This window comes from Tinamus guttatus, unplaced genomic scaffold, assembly GCF_059628265.1.
Source record: "Tinamus guttatus ecotype Peru unplaced genomic scaffold, ASM5962826v1 Tinamus_guttatus_pri_ptg000213l, whole genome shotgun sequence".
Classification (NCBI taxonomy): domain Eukaryota; kingdom Metazoa; phylum Chordata; class Aves; order Tinamiformes; family Tinamidae; genus Tinamus; species Tinamus guttatus.
In genome coordinates, this window is record NW_028288747.1 from 9,943,716 (window position 1) to 9,964,661 (window position 20,946).

At 37.8% G+C, this 20,946-nt stretch overlaps 2 protein-coding genes across 2 annotated transcripts in view; both read left to right on the top strand.

Annotated features, from left to right (window-relative positions):
• Nucleotides 1-5,873: 5,873 nt before the first annotated feature.
• Nucleotides 5,874-10,907, top strand: CNGA1 (cyclic nucleotide gated channel subunit alpha 1). Its single transcript, XM_088524795.1, has 5 exons — nt 5,874-5,983; nt 6,286-6,345; nt 8,014-8,033; nt 8,514-8,669; nt 9,469-10,907. The coding sequence occupies exons 1-5, from the start codon at nt 5,874-5,876 to the stop codon at nt 10,884-10,886; spliced, it is 1,764 nt and encodes a 587-aa protein (XP_088380921.1). The 3' UTR covers nt 10,887-10,907.
• A 2,562-nt stretch (nt 10,908-13,469) lies between these two features.
• The window catches only part of NFXL1 (nuclear transcription factor, X-box binding like 1), a 36,572-nt gene continuing 29,095 nt past the window's right edge, over nt 13,470-20,946 (top strand). Inside the window, exons 1-9 of the mRNA XM_088524796.1 lie at nt 13,470-13,482; nt 14,040-14,210; nt 14,555-14,664; nt 16,729-16,862; nt 18,362-18,540; nt 18,711-18,872; nt 18,979-19,079; nt 19,761-19,875; nt 20,240-20,364. Of these exons, the coding sequence (XP_088380922.1) occupies nt 13,470-13,482; nt 14,040-14,210; nt 14,555-14,664; nt 16,729-16,862; nt 18,362-18,540; nt 18,711-18,872; nt 18,979-19,079; nt 19,761-19,875; nt 20,240-20,364 (1,110 nt within the window). The remainder of the gene's footprint in view (nt 13,483-14,039; nt 14,211-14,554; nt 14,665-16,728; nt 16,863-18,361; nt 18,541-18,710; nt 18,873-18,978; nt 19,080-19,760; nt 19,876-20,239; nt 20,365-20,946) is intronic.

A 20,946-nucleotide genomic window follows, 5' to 3' on the forward strand; every position in this document is an offset into this window, starting at 1 on the left:
GTGCACCAAACACAGCACTGCTAGATGTTGAATTTGATGTTCATTTGATACAGAATTCAGATATATGGCTGACCACTCAGCATCACCACACAACCACAAACTGTTCAATACTGAGCGCACTGTCTTTGCAGGTCTGGCAAAGATATATGCAACTTGCAAAAATAGATATAACTGATATTGCTGGATCAGTTAATACTAGTTGGATATGCTGGCCTCTGGAGATTCCTTCCATGCCTATGGTTTTGGGAGACGAACAGAGTTTCACCGCTTCAGAGACACATTGGAAGATGATTTCATCTTATTCCCTTTGGTATGTTAACCACCTTATTGTAGCTACCAAGCCTTGGATTACACTGGGCCTAAGGTTATATATTTCCCTGTTGCCTCGACTGGTCTTTGAAAACACTTTTTAATCTTTAAATTTCAAAAGCACGTTATATTAAAAACTTGTTCTTAAAGCAAACTGTCTCCAGGATTGGAAGCTAAACTGCTTCTCTGCAGAAGCTGACCTATTGAGCATCATTCTGGGTTTGTGATTAAAGCTGCAGCTTTTCAATCTGCTTGTGAATGGCCACTCAGTCCCTGGGGCTGCAAGATTTCAGCCAGTTTGGGTGAGCAACAGCCACATGGCTCTCAAAAAACTAACCTGCCTTACTGCTGTGGTCCACAATTCTGCTTGCTGTGAAACAAAGTTAAAAAGTAATTCAGTGACTTTAGCTATGTCTCAGTTGTGACTCCAGATGAAGATAACATTTTAAATTAGCATGTTCACTCTTTTTGCTGCATAAAAGATTTGCTTGGCTAGATTTCAGTGCTCTGCCATGCTTTACACCTGCCTCCAAAACAAGCTATGTTAAGCATGCTAGATCAAAAACCTAATCCCTTAAACTCCTGAGAATTTATTTTCTTTATTCTCATGGGCCCCAGAAGTGAAACAGGAAAGCTGAGGGTGTACAGACGACTCAACAGCTTGTCTTTTGGGGCCTTTCCTGACTGCCGTGGCCACCACAAATGAACTCGATGCATCTCTAATGTAGGAGAAGATGATTAAGGGACTGGAGCATCTATCTTATGAGGAGAGACTAAGTGAGCTGGACCTGTTTAGTCTAGAGAAGAGAAAGCTGAGAGGAGATTTGATCACTATGTTCAAATACTTGAGGGCTGAATGTAGGGAGAATGGGGCCAGGCTCTTCTCCATGGTGGCCAGTGACAGGACGAGGGGTGTAAGTTGAAACACAGGAGGTTTAATCTTCATATGAGGAAGAACTTCTTTACTGTGAATGTGACGGCTGCCCAGAGAGGTTGTGGAGTCTCCTTCTCCAGAGATCTTCCAAACCTGCCCGAATACCACCCTGTGCCACGTGCTCTAGGTGTCCCTCCTGGAGCAGGGGGGTTGGACTAGATGATCTCCAGAGGTCCCTTCCAACTTCAACCGTTCTGAGATTCTGTGAGAACCACAACTACCCAACAAACCCTTTTGGGGTTGGGTAGCAAAGTGCTCTTTGCGCAGTTATGAATTAAACTTCCAATAAAGGACAAAAAAGGGTAAATATGGCAAATCCATACCAAATTTGAAGATTATTTCAGTGTCTTAAAAATTCACGCTCAATTCCTATCGGGCTGTTAGAGCTGTTTTGAGGTTACCAGGGTAGCAGTTTTATGCTCTGGCACAGCTCTGAGTATGGTGGAGCTTAAAACTGAAACAAGAGGACAGCTTTGGATAACTTCTCTGCAAGCATTTTGCACCAAATTAAAGACCAGATCCTTTTTCTGTAAGAAAATGGTCGAGAGTTTCCATTTGTTAATCCGAGAGTTTGATGATATTTTTCTACATTGCTTGGAAAATCAAAAACAATGCAAGAGTATAAGTAGATGATACCCCCAAGAGGATTTTCATTCAGGGAGAATTCTAACATCTAGACTATAGAAATACACTTATTCATGAATAGCTGTTTTTTGTTTGTTTGATTTTTCTAATTTGGTTTGAATTCACATTATGCATTCCTCTTGCAAGTAAAGAAGATATGAGATTTTTCAGACATATATGCATAATTACTTGTTCTTTTAGGGATCAGGATAGGAAAAATTATGATAGTTTAGTTAGGTTACCATTGCTTCTCTTATTAATGGACCATCTGATAATATCAGACAAACAATCAGCAAACTTGTATTTATGGTGTTTGGTCTATTCTAGTGGAGAGCTATTATTACAACAAAACAACTGTCTGCAACATTAAGAAAAGAAAGCTGGCAAACAATACAGAATATATACTATTTTATTTTATTTTATTTGGTTTCAAAATGTTTACCATTTATTGTGCATGCTCTGCACAATAAGCTTCTGCTCAGGTGAGGGATAATATTGACTGCCACTGTCACTTTCATCTGTCTCTAAATCTCAAAATCCATCAGTCAAGGAAATCCTCCTCTAATAGCCATGTCCTTCCCTGGGAATAACTCAGAGTACTGCACCTGAGACTGGGCTGTCTGAGAAACCAATCAACTAAGGATTTATGCCTGCAATGTTTTGTTTGCAGTATTTAAATGCAATATTTATTTTTTCTTGATGGCATTGCTTCTTTAGCATGGAGATGTGGCTGATTTAAAGGACTGAAAATACCAGTAGCAGGAGCAGATTACATTACCAAGGTAAGCATACTTAATGATGATGCAAACTTCTTACTGCAAAACTGTTAAGAAATCTTTTTGCATGTCAGAAAATTTTTTTTTTTTTTGCTGCAAGTAAGTATTTTGCTGCAAGACAGTGCAGAATTTAATATTACTGAATACTTCTTGTTGTTTCTAGTAGAGACGAAAGCAGATCTCTACATTTGGCCAAATCCTGTTCTCAGATATCCTTACAGAAAACATGCCTTCCCTAAATATAATGAGATTAAAGAAATGAGTACATTGGGCCAAAAAGAAAGTGGGAAATAGATAAAATAAAAGAGCATGAAAGACAGTTGCTAGTCCTCCACTTACTACAGCCCTGTAAAAGGAAAATGCTCCCTTCATTTTCTTGCAACTTAAACATATTGATGTGTATTAGTTAATATAAATACCTTTCACATCATAATGTTGCATCATAATATTTATCGTAGTAGTTACATTTAAAAAAATAGGATAATACAAGCACACTATAATATAAAAAGAAACATACCTCTGAAGCAAACATTTTTCTGCTCTACTTTTCATAATAAATTTCTAAATATTACAATGTGAAAATAATTTTTAGACTACTTAAATAAAATCAGTGTAGCAGTTTGTGATAGAAGTTGAAGAAAATTACATGCACCTATACAGCTGGAAAAATGGTAGTTTTTTAGTAGTAGTAGTAGTAATACTAGTAGTAGTAGTAGTAGTAGTAGTAGTTTTAGGTAGTAATTTAATAAACAGACTGAATTATTTTGCCTGAAAAACCTCCTAAAATACATAAAATAGTGCATTGAATGGCAAGTTCTGGCCCCACTGAGACTAATGGAAAATGTCACTGTTCACAAGCTCAGGTTTTGTTCCATGAATATACAGCTATAAAGGCCGGCCGTAACCGCAACCCCAAACCAGGAGGAATTCTTGGGGCTGCTTGGTTTGCACTGGGCATAACTGCAAAACCATTTCTGTATCTCAGGCTGAGGAACTGTAAAACTCTGCACTGCTGGCTTTGACACGGTTAGAAATTGAAGATATCTTTGTAGTGCATACCCTGACTGACTGACACAGGAAACAACTTCATTCCACAGACTGCTGAGCTTGAGATTCACATCTAACGACTGGACATTACAGAGTAGTAAATACTTCCAATTTCAATATGCAAGTAATTTTGAGGCATATTTAGTGGTCACTTTATGCTTCTGGTACTTTGGGAAGAGGAAACCTTCTCTTTCCCAGCAAGTTTTATGTCTGGTTGTTATTGTTCCTTTGGCAGAACACAGAGCACCACAAGTTGCACTTAGTCTCGATATTAATGGAGCTGGAGGAATCTATTTATTTGCAAAAACTGCGCAGAAATTCCTGTTTATCTGAAGAACATACAACAGAGAGATTTTTGCCCAAACTCCAGGCTAAGTACTGCAGATGCGAAGGCATTTCCTATTCTCTTACATCTCCTATTCCATCACATTTCTGTTTTTTTTAAATCTCCAGCATCAGGGTGGCTGGATAACATACAGTTTTTTGCTCTCCAATCCAAAGGGGATGGAATGATTTTGCTTGAGATGAGTATTTTTACATGGTCTAGTGTCAAGTGACTAGAAGCAATTTGGCACTGCTTTATTTTCTATCTTTTCAGGTGAGTTCTGTTGACTCCAGTGTGGATCCATGGAGGATACAGGTCAAATCAGGGTGGAATTTTGTGTGCCAGTATTAGCAGAGCTTTCCCACCTGTAAGCAGAGATAAAGCAGATTAATTCAACCCTGTGTAATTTTGGTCTGCACATTTTCAAATGCATTTTTCCTTTGATACAGCCTTCAGGCAATTGCCGAATTTAATGCTCACTAAATCTTATGAACCACTCTTTTTTTCCTTTTTTTTTTTGGTTTGTGTGTGTGTGTGACAGCCTAGAATGGATCCCTTCTCTTAATTATTTTAAAAACTGACATGCAGTTCTGGAGTATATATTCTTGAAAGAACACACCTAAATTTTCAGTCTTAATTTTTCTGTTTTGTAGAGTGATGCTGAGGGCTATAATATTTTTTGCAGTATGTATCATTAATTTTTGATGGCTTCTGGAAGCATGGGTTTCCTCAACTATCTTCTGTATAAAAATACTTTGAGTTTCATTGACTAAAGAACACATAATATAAGCCAGTTAAATCCAGTACTAATGTTGCAGCTGTATCATCATACTTCTCTTTAGCAGTGTGTTTGCCTACAGGAATGAAAGAACTTTCTTTGAGATTGGTTCCTTCTACGGCATTTGACTTCATTTACAGTGATACAGCCAGTGACTTGTCAGTTGGTGGCCTACGGACACGTCTATACTCTGATTTCGGCACACATTTTAGTGGATAGCAGTTGTACTGTAATCCTAATTGAAAGCCCCAGTCAAGAGCAGATCACTCTGGTTGACACAATTCATGCCGACAAGCTGGTGGTCCCATTCCTGTTGAGATGATTGTAAGAACTGTAGTGGAAAGAGAGAGCAGAAGTTAATTACTCCAGTGAGGAAAAGTTGGTGCACCAGGACACACTATATTAATTATGTACACTAGAGCATTTCATTTTTTTAATACAGAGATGAACAGCACTAGACATGAGGAGGCCCCACCATTTCTGCTCAGGTGTTTACAGCCTGCCTCCCTCATAACTCAGGAGGCTTGACTGCAGCAGCATGCGACTCCTCTTTGCTCTCAGCAGGGTATGGCTCACACATGTGAGGCATGGTGGCTTTTCTTCTGGCATCCAACCATCAAAGTGCTTCCCCATCCTGTTTGCAGGATGCCACCTGGGCATGAACCTACTTACCCATTCTCATTCAACAGCTTTTGAGTCTCCGGCTCAAAACCAAATGAAACTGTGGTAGATGTTTAAAAGACAATGGTCAAAAGTTTTTCAATGTATGGGATTAGACTCAGGCAAAAGAAGTAAATGAATACTTTCTTTAAGGGAAAGGTGTGTTGAACGTTCATGCCAGCAGCAGTTGCTGGGTCAGTCAACACACTGAGGCACCTACAGTGCCCTTTATTGTCTGGGAATAACACAGGAGAGAAGAAGCTAGAAAAACTGTTTTTATTTTGGGGAAGCAAGAAAACAAAGGATTCATCTATGCAAGAACTTATCAGTTTATTTATAGCTTATTAGTTCTGTTCATTGTGAAATCACTTATTCATTTTGAAACCCGTCTTTCTCACTTAGGATAAGAAAAATTTAACCATGAAGATAGGAGTGATTGACACCCATCACTCCCATGTGGTTATTCCCAGCGTGGTCGTGCAAGACACCAGTGAGGAGGACCCTGGGCAGATGCAAGAAGAGGGAAACAGGTAAATCAAATTTGTTACTGTAAATTCGCTACTGGATTAAATGATACTGTTATCCTTCCTTCCTTCCTCCCTTGCTTCCTCCCTTCCTCTACTTATCTTCACTCTATATTAACCAAGTTTTAAATACTGGGATATTTTGCTTATTCTAAATATTTGGGAATTAAAATGCCAACTCATTCAATTCACCTAGATAACTTAGGCCATGATAAAAGTGGTGAGAAGCAGTTCTGTGACAATTTAACTGACAACAGGCTTATATTTTAGCAGGTATCACATAACTATCCTGTTTTGCTCTTCCATAGGCAACGCTATCTACCATCTATTGCACTCTACAATATTAACAACAATAGTAATAAAGATGAGTAAGTATTTTGGTAATTTTGGTCATACAATATGAATACTATAATCTTTGTTGTTTAAATTGAGATGAAAAAGAATGATGTATATCTTAATTATCTCCTTATAAGTAGTTATCTCATACAATTCCAGAAGACACTGCATATAAATTTGAACTTTACATGCATCAAATATGTACAGTAGATTGCCAATATCAAAGCTATTGGTATGATATCCATTAATTTACAATGAGAATAGTTCTGTGTGAAGGTGCCAGACACTTAAGGATAATGCTAACCTTAGTGAACTCAGCTGCTTTTAATAAATAACAGAGGAAGCAATGTGTATCCCATGAGCCTCCCACATTTTTTCTTTTCCTTAGAGAGGAGAAGAAGAAAAAGAAAAAAGAAAAGAAGAGGTAAGGCAGAATTATAATACTACTAGCTAGCAAGGCATTTAATTTTTTTCCAAATATGTTCTAACTTGTTCTGTAACAACTGAAAATATAAATCTATTCCTAGCAGGTCAGAAAAGAAAAAGGAAAAAGATGGAGAACAAAAGAACAAGGAAAAAAAGGAAAAAAACAAAAACAAAGATAAATCCAAGAACAAAGAAAAGAAAGAGGAGTAAGTATTTTTCATTTAGATCCTACTATGTTGGTCTAATAAAGGACGCTTTTGATGTAAAGGTGAACTCATTCATGGCCATCCTGCAAACAAGAGGCTTCACCCACTCCAGTGAATGAGAGTACTGACTGCTGCTGCTCTGTCTAGAGTAGCGTTGTCCTAATTTAAATCCATATGACACTAGAAGGAAAATACAAATGCTTGGAACTGATCCGAAAAAAATAATCTGAAAAAAACAATATTCTACAGATTCCGAAGAAGATCCTTAAAATTTTTGAGTCACATAATATAATAACCTAAAAAAAATCACCTTATCAGCACACTGTAAGTTCTACAGCCCTTACGCTTTTGCCTGCTTCCTCAGTGGCTTCATGCATATATTGAGAAATAGGGATGAAAGGACAGAGAATACAGAAGATCATAAATGTACAGAGGGAACTGTTTGCTGATCTTTTTTATTATTTTTATTTTTTTGATAATACTCTGCAGCAAAAGATGAGTCACTGTAAAGCAATCTCTTCTATAAATTATGGTACTTACAAGCCAGGAAACTCATACTATCATCTAAAAGCTCTTTTTCTACCCTTTGCATTTTGCTTCGTAATTTCATAGTTTTCTGGACCAGAAAGAGTAACTAAAAATCATGTAGTGAGGAGCAGTGTTGCTTAACTGTATGCTTTTTGGTTTGTCTGTTGGTTCCTCTGTTTGAACGATGCCAGTGTTTCTTCCCTGGAGAACTAGCTTTTCTTTTATTTTTCTTCTTCTTTTTTTTTAACAGTAACAATTATTTATTGTTAAAAATAGTTACACATATTTTAGATCCCTCATTAAATCCTTGTGTTTGTTTGTTTTCATGCCTATCACTCAGGAAGAAGAAAGAAATTTTCATTATTGATCCAGCAGGAAATATGTACTATCATTGGTTGTTCTGCATCACAATGCCTGTCATGTACAACTGGACCATGATTATTGCTAGGTAATGTAAATAATAATGTACTCTCTTATTTCTCATAAAGTAATCATAGTGCTGTACTTTCCTATACTAAATGTTTCCTGATTATCAAACAGAGTAGATAAAAACAGAGCAGGTAAAATAAATAAACCAGAAATCACATGCATCTTTGAAATCCCTACCACTCTTGCCAGCTGGATTTCTGCATCTTCACAGAAACTGACATTTCATTTTTTCCATTTTTATAATTTCAGTGAATAGAAAGCATAGCTATTAACAGAAGACTGGGAAAGTTTCATAAATAACATAAACTCCTGGTCTCATAAGAAATTATTAGGCAACGCTCCCATCTGGCATTCCCAGTTGGCATGAGTATTTGTTGTCCATATAATTACACAAGACATTTTCCTGTTTTGAATACTTGAAAATGTTCTGTAGTCCAAATTGTAAACACTTGCTAGAAACAGAAAGGTAAACAAAATCTGCAGAAGAACTGTAAAATGACTGATTTTTTTCTAAGTGTGGCTGATATCACAGAGATCCTTTTATGAGTATATAAAAAATCTGACAAATTGTAATATCTCTAAGTACTTATTAATCATTTATCTTATGCAAGTATTTCATTTCCATTTCATGAGAATTTACTTTTTTCTTTTCCTATCCAGAGCCTGTTTTGAAGAACTTCAGAATGACTACTTAGCAATATGGTTCATTACCGATTATGTTTCTGATATCATCTATGTTGCTGACATGTTTGTACGGACAAGAACAGGTCAGTATACAAAACGATTAAAGATTTATATTCATATATTTATATTCGGGAGTATAAAATATTCAAAAGGGTATTATTTTTACCATTTGGGTACTCTTGACGGGGAACAAAAGTGAAAAAGGACATGAAATAAAACCTGTAAAAGATTGGTAGACCTGTGGTGTCTAAACATACACACAGAACACTCATGAACACCCTACTGAAGGAATACGCAAAGCCCCTGGCATGAGTAAGCTGGATACAAGCTGTTCTGCCTGGAACTGTGTGCAAGGCAAAACCAACCCACAGCATGGGCAAATGAGGCAGATGACGATTCATTTCAAATACTTACATGAATTTCAGGACCACTGAGCAATTAGGACATCCCATCAGGTCAGTGGCAACTGTTTTTGAATCTTATCTTACATCCAGAGTTATTGAGTAACTACACTTAATATGGGACTGAAACTCTCGTGCTTACACTCTTCACCCTTGTTTTATCCACCCTTCCTAGAGCCTGCAAGGTTCCCCCACTCCCTGCCTAAATGTTCACCAGGTAGTACAACAGTGGAGCGAAAACAGTTAGGGCTAGAAATGTATAGTTTTAAAAGCACTACAGATTAGCTGGAGCTGAACCATATAGCTCTAAGCAGAATATTTGGAAGTAGGCAGCTGCTTATATACATAAAAAAAGAAAATTATTTAACATCTAGAACCTGCAGCCAAAATATTGTTCAAGGTAGATTTGGACTGACATTAAACAGAATGCAGTGAAAGCTGAAGTCAAAACACTTTTTAATATTTTAAAATTTGATTTTAGGTTACCTGGAGCAAGGTCTTCTGGTGAAAGAAGAAGAAAAGCTTAGAGAGAAATACAAGACATCTTTTCAATTCAAATTAGATTTTTTGTCAATCATACCAACTGATCTCTTATACTTTAAGTTAGGACTGAATTATCCAGAATTAAGAATAAACAGATTACTCAGAGTAGCTCGTATGTTTGAATTCTTCCAGCGAACAGAAACAAGGACAAACTACCCAAATATCTTCAGGATCTCCAACCTTGTCATGTACATTGTGATTATCATTCACTGGAATGCCTGTGTGTACTACTCGATCTCCAAAGCTATTGGATTTGGGGCTGACACATGGGTCTACCCCAACACATCCCATCCCGAATTTGCCCGTCTGACTAGAAAGTATGTCTATAGTCTCTACTGGTCAACACTGACCCTGACTACTATCGGTGAAACACCCCCTCCTGTAAGGGATTCCGAGTATTTCTTTGTGGTTGTTGACTTCTTGGTTGGAGTATTGATTTTCGCAACCATCGTTGGTAACGTGGGCTCTATGATCTCCAATATGAATGCTGCCCGAGCCGAGTTTCAAGCACGGATTGATGCTATCAAGCAGTACATGCACTTTCGAAATGTAAGCAAAGACATGGAGAAAAGAGTTATAAAGTGGTTTGACTACTTGTGGACAAATAAAAAGGCAGTGGATGAAAGGGAAGTCTTGAAGTATCTGCCAGATAAACTACGAGCAGAGATTGCAATCAATGTTCATCTGGAAACACTGAAAAAAGTTCGGATTTTTGCTGACTGTGAAGCTGGGCTGTTGGTTGAATTAGTCTTGAAACTCCAGCCGCAAGTGTACAGTCCTGGAGATTATATTTGCCGAAAAGGAGATATTGGACGAGAGATGTACATTATCAAAGAAGGCAAACTTGCAGTAGTGGCTGATGATGGAATTACACAATTTGTGGTCTTAAGTGATGGCAGCTACTTTGGAGAGATCAGCATTCTTAATATCAAAGGTAGCAAAGCTGGCAACCGAAGAACAGCCAATATTAGAAGTATTGGTTACTCAGACTTGTTTTGTCTATCTAAAGATGATCTCATGGAGGCTTTAACAGAGTATCCAGATGCAAAAGCTATGCTGGAGGAGAAAGGAAAACAGATCTTAATGAAAGATGGATTGCTGGACATTGAAGCTGCAAATTTAGGAAGTGATCCTAAAGATATAGAGGAAAAGATCCATTACATGGAAGGATCAATGGACAGACTACAAACAAGGTTTGCCAGGTTGTTGGCCGAGTATGATTCTGCACAACAGAAACTGAAAAAAAGACTTACACAAATTGAGAAAATACTGAAGCCAATTATACAGCATGAATTCTCAGATTTAGAAGAATTAGATCCATCCACAGACAAACCTGGCATGTCAAAAGCAGAGTAAAAGAAAATGTAGAGGTTGCCTAAAAGATATAGGGTCAATTCTTGCATGGAGCTGAATACTTTTATTTCCAGTCTTTGTAGGACCTCGCTATTAATTATGAAAAACTATTTGGTGACGTAATGTCACTAATTTCCCACATGCAATACATACTTGGCAGGTTTAGAAAAAAATACGGAAAATGAAGAATGAGGATAGAACATAATATCTTGCTCTGGCACAAACAAACTAGTTACCTGCTAATGTGTTTTGTATTCTTTATGTAACACTACTGTACAGCAAGTGTATTTAAACTATATGCTATCATATTGATAGTTTTAGTATAGCTAAAATTGAAAGATTTACTGAGTATTTAAAAATAATTTATTCATGTCTACTAATGCAAAGAAGAAATTTTGGTAAACATTTGCATTAATTATTTAAAGTGGCATAGGCATGAATCATGATAATAAATTCGTGTATGAACAAACATGTTAGTATCTTGAATAATACAAGAATCACTAGTTATGCGATATAACATAAAAATAGCTATATCTAGAAAGAAGATGCAAATACTGATTAATGTAAGATCTGGAAAATATTGTGATTTCATTGTGACTTCACTTGAGTGAACAATTTTATAACAGTGATTTTTTTCAGGATATTATATGCAAAGACTGGAATGGGGGAGGCAGGGGAAATCCGCCCTTTTGCAAGCATCTGAATGAGAAATCTGAATGGCTTAAAGTCTATCTGATCTTTCCACAATAATAATATACATGTAATACTGAAGACTATTTTGCTCCATGTAATCATATGGTAGCTGCTGAAGATGGACTATCATGTTTTTAAGATCTTTCCTTAAAAATTTGTCTTCTGTCTCCATTATAACTGTACATGACGGCAAACAGCAATGAGAAGAAACAATAGAAAATAGCCAAACTCTTGAATCTTCTGTAGCTGCTGCTGGGAAAAGAATACAAGGGCCTAGATAAGACCTATATAATTTTATATGATGACAGGGTATTTCTTTCTTCCGCTCTAACTGCTGATAAGGTGGTAAAATCTTCTGTTTCATATGACAGATAAATTTTCAACTGCTTTAAGAGGTTTTTTTTTTTAAAAAAATATTTTTTCCCTAATTTATTATTATTATTTTTTCCATTGGCAAAGCTAGTTTTATTAACTGTGATTCCAGACTTGGTTGAGTATTTTCAGTAGATTCTCATCATAGGTAATTAATGTTGGAAAAAATTGGAGAAAAGGACTGCAAGAAGAGAATGTGTTCTTTTGTATTTAGGGCATTTGAATGTCCTGGTCAACTTATTTGTATGTCTGCATAAAAATTAGTGTCACTTGATAATATACATCCATTCCTTTTCTTAATAAAATAAAGATATTATATGTGGAATCATTTTTAGAAGTGGGTAATATATGACTTCTGTGGTATTTTTTTTTGTCAGAATGTTTCTAGCTGTGTGGAGTTTCTTCAGTACTGATTTCTGCAGTAAAATCTGAATATACTTCAGTGAGGTCACTAAATGTGCTTAATTACCGAGGTTTAAATCTTAACATAGTCTCAAAAGAAGGGGGTGGCTAGAAAGGAGGAAGACGCTCATGGTCGATCCCCACACATTTCCCTTTCCCCTCCTCAGGGCAGGAGGGACCCACCCGCTCAGGGTATCGCCAGTCGCCCTTCGGCCCCCGAATTCATTTAACGGTCGCGCCAGCAGCTAACGGATGACCCCAACGGCCGCAGCGGCAGAGAATTCCCGAGTACCACCCCCTTCGAGCCCCTCCGCGGGGAACTTGCGCTACACCATAGTTATTCACGCTTGTTCCTCCGCGAGCCTCACACCCGCTCAAAATTAAAGATAATTATTTCGAAAAGAGGCTCCTCTGAGCCGTCCCTTATTCACACACGCTGCAGGGGTGGGAGGGCTGAAATGCGCATGCGCGCTACGTCAATGCCTTGTGGGTACTGTAGTTCCCTGCGCGGCCGCTCCCGCTCCGCCCCAGCACTTCCCGGCCGCTGTGCGCGCGGGGGCTGCCGGGAGCTGTAGTCCCGGGCCCGCAGGAGGGCAGGAGGCGCCCGCCTCCCGCTTCGCTTCCGGCGCGGGCCTGTGGCGCGGGGCCGTGGCGGCCATGGAGGGAGCCTGGCGCCCGCCCGCCCGCGGCAGGGGCCGCGGCCGCGCGGGGGACCCTCGGCCGCCGCCGCCCAGGGCCCGCGGCGGCAGCGGCGCTTGGGTCGCGGGGAGCGGCGAGGCGGCTAGTGGTGAGTGCCGGGAGTCCCGCGGCCGTGCGGGCCGGGCCCGAGACGGCTGGGCCTTCCCATCCGCCACAGTCAGGCTCGGGGGAAGCCCCGCCGGGAGCCCGCGCTGCCTGCGGGCGCGGGTGAGCTCGGGGAAGGTGCCCCGGTGCACGAGGCCGTGGTCAAGTTCGGGTAAAAGCTTGTGAGCTACTTGGTAGGAAAGCACTAAGCGTCTCTGCGTGCAGCATATGGCTTCTGAGGAAGCGTTTAGAGTTAACCTTGAGCAAAATAAGCTTGATGTATGTGTTGTATGTAATAGATACAGAAAGCTCTCATTTAAGAGCTATGGTCTGCTGATGGCTTTTACAGGTCTGAGGTATGCTTTCTTAAAGACACTGTGGTTTAGTACTGAACTCCTAAGTTGTACAGTTCTCTCTCCAAGTGAAACTCTTCCTCTTGTTCACATGCAGTAATTTAAAGAAACTGTGTATTAATGAACCCTGTTATTTGTAATTCTGTTTCTCATAGACATACTATTTAGCAGATCAATGAAAGTAATAACTTAAAAAGCAAAGCAAACAAAAACGCAGCTCAAATGTTTATAGACATTCCTGTAGGACTTCAGGCTATCCCAGTCACTGTTTAAAAAAAAAAAAAAAAAAAAAAAAGTTAGTGTGTATAGTTTGGTTCCTGAAAAGTAATTGAGAGATAGTACTTCTTGTTGTGAAATGATTTTTTTTGCGTAATGAGCAATAAAGAATAAAGTGCAACTTATTTTCTTATGTAATATTGGAAATGTAACAAAATACTGCACTTAAAACTTCATGTCAGCAAGAAGGAAAAGGGTTGTGGAAAACATGCAGAATTGAATATGATGTTATGGTTAATTATAATATTAAGAATCACTAATCTGTTCTTTTAAACAGAATTATCTTCACAGAGAAAATTTGATGAAATTAAGAAGGCTAACCAGGCTGCAGCAAAAAAGCTGGTTGAAGACCAGCTGAGTTCCTCATCTGAAGATGATGATGAAGATGCCGAAGGAAAGCAGGGAAAGATTTTGGCCAAAACATTTACCATTTATACAAGTCAAACTGGTAAAGTGTTTTCATATATTTACTTTTATTAGTATATAATAGAATAGACAAAGTTGAGTTACTGGCTACTTGTTAGAGTTTTGGATAACTGAGGGAAAGATGCTTACTCCAGTATTTGTATATTCTTATAAAAAATATTAATTCCCAGCAGTGCAAGCTAGCTGTATTTCCTGCCTTTTTGCATAGAATCAATATATAGTTTCGAAACTGTCTCAAATACTTCTAATAAGTTTTGTAATAATATGTAACTGGCCTCTGTCCAGAAAAAAAAAATCCAGTCTAAACATGCAGAGAATGGCAGATGAAATGTTACTGATTGTTTTGAAAATATTTATACATTAAAGATGGAGATGCAAGTGAACTGGAACGTACAAGACAATACATGAATGAGGCTTTTCAGTCTGGGGCTATGACATGTCTGATCTGCATTGCTTCAGTTAAAAGGAATCAAGCTGTAAGTATTTTACAGAAGCTTTAAGATATTATTCGTATTAATAATTAGGAAGCAACTGTAACTGACTGGATAACTTTAATTATATTACCAAAGTGATTCTTGGAGTTGTGAACTTTAAAATGAGAGAGTACTAAAAGCTACATCTGTTCTAGATTTTTCAAACCCTTATTTCTGTCATGCTTATATATACATAGCTTGTAATCAGAATATGCAATTCTTAACATGTTTGTGTTAATAATATGCAACTTTTTTTTTTTGCGTTGCAGAGTAGCAGACAAAAAAAACTACAGGAAGTCCAATACGTGCAGTAATATATTCGTTAAGCATTGATGCTTCAGAGTTGTAGTTACCAGAGGAGAAGATATTAGGAAATGAGAAAATATTACATTTATAGTAGGGAAGCTAAAACTTTATTGTTACAGATGTCAGTAAGGGAAGGGAGGTTGGGAGATAAACAGTTTGGTCCGAGTGTCTGAGCTTTTATGTCATGTAGCTACATTTCTTTCATGGGAGAGGCTTCAGGACCAATCTTCCCGAGAGTTAATGTAACTTCGGTTTGACTTTGTCCCATACCTGTTTCTGCTTTAGTTATATGCCTCAAATATAAAAGCAATGGGCCCTTGTCTGCAATGGTATGTTTAGTGTTTAGAGAAAAAAAAAACAGTGCAAAAAAGCTTTAACTTCTCATGTTGTATAAATACTAGTTGTATCTAATGAAGTTGTGGTCATTAACCTTTTTGAGAAAAAATATATTAAAACTCATTACTCAAATGGAGTAATTTCAGACTTTGAAAAATAATTATGGTTTGATTTTTAAAGTCTTCTGATGAAAAATTAGATTAACTATATCAAGAGACAGAAGTGAGATGATTTGGAAACTTTGAAGTCTTCTGTTATATCTCAATGGTTTGTTAATTGTCCTGAGTGTTTCAGTCAAATATATTTATTTAGGGTCTCCTATTCAGCTTTAATTTTGGAAAGCTAGATACCAACCTTCTAGAAACTCATGTCATTAGTTTTACTGTCTGTAAGTAAACAGAAAAAATCTTGTTGTCATAGTAGGATTTTATAATAATAGCATAAGTGATATCATTTTTAAAAAAGTTTAAACTTAATTTTACTGCTGCATTTCAATTATCAAATTGATACTTTCCACATACGTGCGCGTGAACCATTGTCAATTTAGAGTGGTTGTAACAAAATCATAAAACTGCACTTATAGTGTTTAAATTGCTTTTAAGTAGCAGACAGATGAATCAAAACATTGTGATTTCATTCCAGAACTGCCATAACAGTGCACTGAGAACAAGGACATTAAGATTTAGTAAGGGAAACAATACTGGCAAAGCTAATTATTGCTTAAACACATTTGTTTTTAATTCTGTTCAGTTTTATACCTCTCCTGTCCTTTGAACAGTAGACTGTGTGTTGAAAGACGCACTTCTACTTAAATTCCTTACTAAGGGAGAAATCTGATACAGTTCATGACTCCCTGGAGGGCAGTTGTGAAGACAGTGAATCCAAGCTCTTCTCTGTAATAACACAAGATGTAAAATGGGGCAGTGACACAAACTGAGGCTGGGAAAGTGTAGGCTGGATAATAGGAGGGTAGTGCGGCACTGTGGCAGGTTGCCCAGAGCACTTGTGTAGTCTCTAGTCTTCCAGGTTTTCTGAACTTCAAACTTGTCTGGACTGACTTGCGTATGGCTGACCTGAGCTAAGTAAGCAGTGGTCCCATATCAGACAGGAGGTTGGGCTAGATGACCTCAAGAGATGTGTTCAAACCAATATTTCTATGGTAATAGGAAGATATTTTTACTACAGTGAAAGCTACAGTGAAAATTTTCAGCAGTAGGAAGAAAAGATAACCGAAGGATGGTTCTCTAACAGTAAAACTGTATTAATCTGACATAGCAAGAAGTAAAATCTATATTTGGAAAGCCCTTTTTAAAGTGTGAAAATAGCAAGCTGGTATTTGTTAGGTAACAGGGCTTTCCACCAATTGAAAGCAGACGAAAACGAATACAGAGCAATCTGTATTTATATCTTTTATTTTCTTTTAAGGTCTGGAGCTGTTGCGGGTGCTTTTGTATATTTCACTTGCCATGTATCCAGAAGTGGGCCAAGGACAGCCTTTTCCTTGTTTCTTCTCCTTTGACGGATGATGATTTTGGAAAGAAAGATTATCCGTGGCCATGGTGAGCTGTTCGTGGTACATTTAGTAAGAGGCTTTTGTTGTGGAAAGCATTTGAACTGGAGTTTCTTTAGAAAGGAACAGAACTTGTAAATGAAAAACTGGAAAAATAAATTTAGAAGACTTGGGTTTTTTTAATTAATTTGAAGCTTTCACTAACATTATTCATTTAATAGTGGTATTTAATAGTGTATCAAATTTTGTTTTAACTTGTGAAAAGTAGTAGCTTATTATGTGTTCCAAATTCTAATATTTAAATAGTTTTAAGTATTTGAATGTCGGTGTTAAAATCAGCACTACTGTGTGCAGTAAAAGAAAATCAGTTTTGAAATAGAAAGGTTCAGAGATTTCTAGTCCCTGTATCATATATAAGGCAATGTGTGATGGCTAGTCTTATATTTGCAGACTGACTTTTGTTTAGGAACTTAGGAATTTCTAGTGATTGAGACACCTAACCTCCTATCAAATCTGGTTGAAAGTACCTCATGGTTTCAGAATGTCTGGCATTACAGGATCTGAGGCATCCAGGTTTGCTTAGGAAATGAGCTGAACTATTGTTGGCAGGCAGTGTCTCAAGTTCTGTACAGGATGGCAGTGCCTGTTCAGCTAAAATACTAGATTCATTTTTAAACACAATTTTTATAGAATTTCAAGGCAAATGATAGTTTATTTAACATTTGAGCACACGGTAAAGTGTTTTAATTGCTTTATAAAAATGTCTTATGGCCTTTAAGATGGTTGCATTGCTAAGTTATTTGACAAAAATGAGTGCTTAGGTCTTTTGTACTTCACTAAGAGAAGCTCCCTGTCTGGTTACACAGATGGAGCTACTTAGTTTCCTCTTCCACCTGTCACTTCCCTTATCCATGGCTTGCATCTGAAAATGCTTAGGGTCCGTAACACCAACAAACTCTAGATAAATAAAAAAATAATTTATTCCTAAAAGTAGACAGGCACCAAATATCTGATGTTCTCAAGGCTTACAAAGAAACATACATGCATTATAATTCACATTGTTCTCTAATCTATAAGAAATGCAATAGCTAAGAAGCTGAACTGGTATAATGAAACTCGTGTTAATTATTATGTATAGTTTTAATAGCCACATTAAATCTCATTTTATGCAGCTTAAAAATATTTTTACCAGTAGAGATTTCTATCTTGTTTTTATTGATTCTGTGTAAGAAGGTTAACTCTTTGTTGTGTAAGCTCCTTTGGTGGCATTTGGAATAAAAATGCTTATAGGTGCTTGCCCTGCTCCTTGTCTTTGTGTATGTGCTTATAGAGGAAAGCAAGATTGTAGTGGTAGGACAATTCCTTAGGCATACTAACAAATATCTGTTGTAAAACCTGACATATAGCAGGACCTTTGCGTGTAATAAATGTGTTATTATTGGTTACGCTAGCTTTAAAAACCAACAAAAAATATTAATCAGTAGCTTGGTAATTGTCTTGGCAAACTGAAATGATAACAACTTTCTCTCCCTCCTTCCTCTGTTTTAGTCCAAAATGTAGGTTTGAATACAAACGGTCTGAAACTCCGACTAGATATTACTGTTATTGTGGAAAAGTGGAAGATCCAGCACTGGATCCATGGCTAGTACCTCACTCCTGTGGTCAAGTGTGCGAGAGGGAATTCAAACCTCCTTGTGGGCATAAGTGTTTGCTGCTTTGTCATCCAGGTAAATCTGTTGCATCTCTTGATTAGATTACCTGCATTTATGCAGTTGTGATACAGTCTTACTTAATCTGTTTGCTTCATTTGAAATTCTCAGAAGAAAACAAGTATCAGTTAAAATTGCATTCTGTTAAATAGCCAGCAGTGAGATATTCTTTTTTTCCCCGTACTTAGGACCTTGTCCTCCTTGCCCAAAGATGGTCACGACAACCTGTTTCTGTCAGAAAGCCAAGCCAGTTCCCCGAAGGTGCAGCGCGAAGGAGTGGTCGTGTCGTCTGCCGTGCGGGCGGACGTTGCCGTGCGGGCAGCACACCTGCGAGAACCCTTGTCACTCAGGTACACCTGCCCCCTGAAATTTCAGGGGACTAATCGCCTTCATTTGTTAAGCACTCATTGCTCCATTCCAATTTATATTTAAAAGAAACTTCACAATCACCCTTAGGAAATTGTAAGCCTTGTCCACGAGTCAGTAAGCAACAGTGTATCTGTGGAAGACAAACAGCAGAAAGGCTTTGTGCAAGTCCTCAGTGGCAGTGTGATCAGGTAAGCTGCATGTGAGTGCATTCCGTAGATTTTTTTTTTTCTTCATCTTAGAAAATGTGGTTGTTTTTTAATGTGGAGATTGAAAAGCAAAAAATATTTTTATTTGCAGTTTAACTTAAAACTAAAATAGGCAGTACTGGTGGATTTACTTTGTGGCCTAATTCGTTTCTGACAATAGTTTTTTGCCATTTTGAAATTTTGCTAGCCTAGGACAGTGAATTTGACCTCGTATAATTTCTTTACTTTGTACTTTTGATTGAAATTTCAATTGTCATCTTCAAAAATAAGTATGAAACAACAGCTTAGTAGATAAGCTTCATGCTTGTTTATTTCTAGTGGCCACTAATAGAATGAAAGTTTTCTGATTCATTCTTTGAAATGTATTTGTAGCTCATTCTTAGGACTAAAGCTATGGACTGATGGGCTGTAAAAATTCATAAAGGGGGCAGAGGAGCAGCGGGAGATTCTTTGGTGTTGGCAGACTCTACAAACATAGCATTAACATTTGTTAGTAAAATTGTTGCAATTGGCTTTTCATTGCTCAAAAAAAAAGTTTAATCCCATGTAGACATCTACCACTACCTCTACTTCTGCCCTCTCGGTTGGCGCCTTTTTTTTTTTTTTGTGAGGGGGATTTGTTGCTTTATGTTGCATTCACTTGGAGTTTTCTGAGTTTTTCAGGTGTGCGGGAGAACTTTGCCTTGTGGTAATCATACATGTGAGCAAGTCTGTCATGCTGGTCCCTGTGGAGACTGTCCTCGTTCTGGAAAAAGGTCCTGTCCCTGTGAAAAATCAAGTAAGCCTCGTCCTCTTTCTCCTCCCTGCCTCCCCACTGGAAAATGCTTGTTTGTGGCAAAGCTTATTAAAAATACCTCCCCCCCGCCCCCCCCAAAAAAAAAAAAGACAGCATTGGGCTGTGAGTATTTTAGGTCACTTCTACATTGCAGGGTTCATAAGAAGAAGTTCATGCTAACTCTTTTGTTTAATTCTTTTAAAGGCTTATTTAGAAACAGGGTTTTAATTGACTACGTGGATAAATCCAGAGAAGCTTTTCAAAAGTGGGAGAGAATCAGGGTATTCAAAACCATGTTGCTTTAATGGCATGTTTTTCTCTTTCTCCTTTCCCCCCCACCCTCCAATCTTGCTTCCCTTTTGTCTAGAGTTTACGCTGCCTTGCACAGAAGATGTGCCTACTTGTGGTGATAGTTGTGACAAAGTTCTAGAATGTGGCATCCATAAATGTTCACAGCGCTGTCATCGAGGTCCCTGTGAAATATGCAGACAGGTTAGTCTTACTATAGTATGTTCACGTTTGGTTAAGATTTTGAAAAATCTTGCAAAGTCTACAACTTTCTGTTCAGGAAATGCAGAACAGCATCCTTCTCCCAAATTTGAATTAACACTTGTGCAGATTTATCAGGTGTTTTGGAGAACTTCATGGCAGTGGTCAGTTACTGAAGCAGGGATCAGTTTGTATTTTTTTTTAAGCATCTTTTAAAACATGCTTACATCTATTCCAAGTCTTCTAGCTTCATTCCAGTTGCTCTCTTAGTATGGTATTTCTTCATTAGTGAGATTGAAGATGCTGTAATGTAATATTATTTGCTTGCTAGTAAGAAGATATTTTATTATGTCCTGAATATATTTTGAGTAGCTTTTGTGGTCTGGCCTGTAAAGCTGCTGCTCTCTGCTATCAGTTGTCTTTTGTGGACCAGTCCTGGCTACAAAGCCTATTGCAGAAGTAGTTAACTGGAATGAAAGTCAGATAAAGCTGCTTTTGTAGTTCTTAAATAACGTGGATACGTGAAGCTACGTTATCAATTTACTGTGCAAGAAGAATTCTTTTTTTTTTTTTGTATGACCTTGT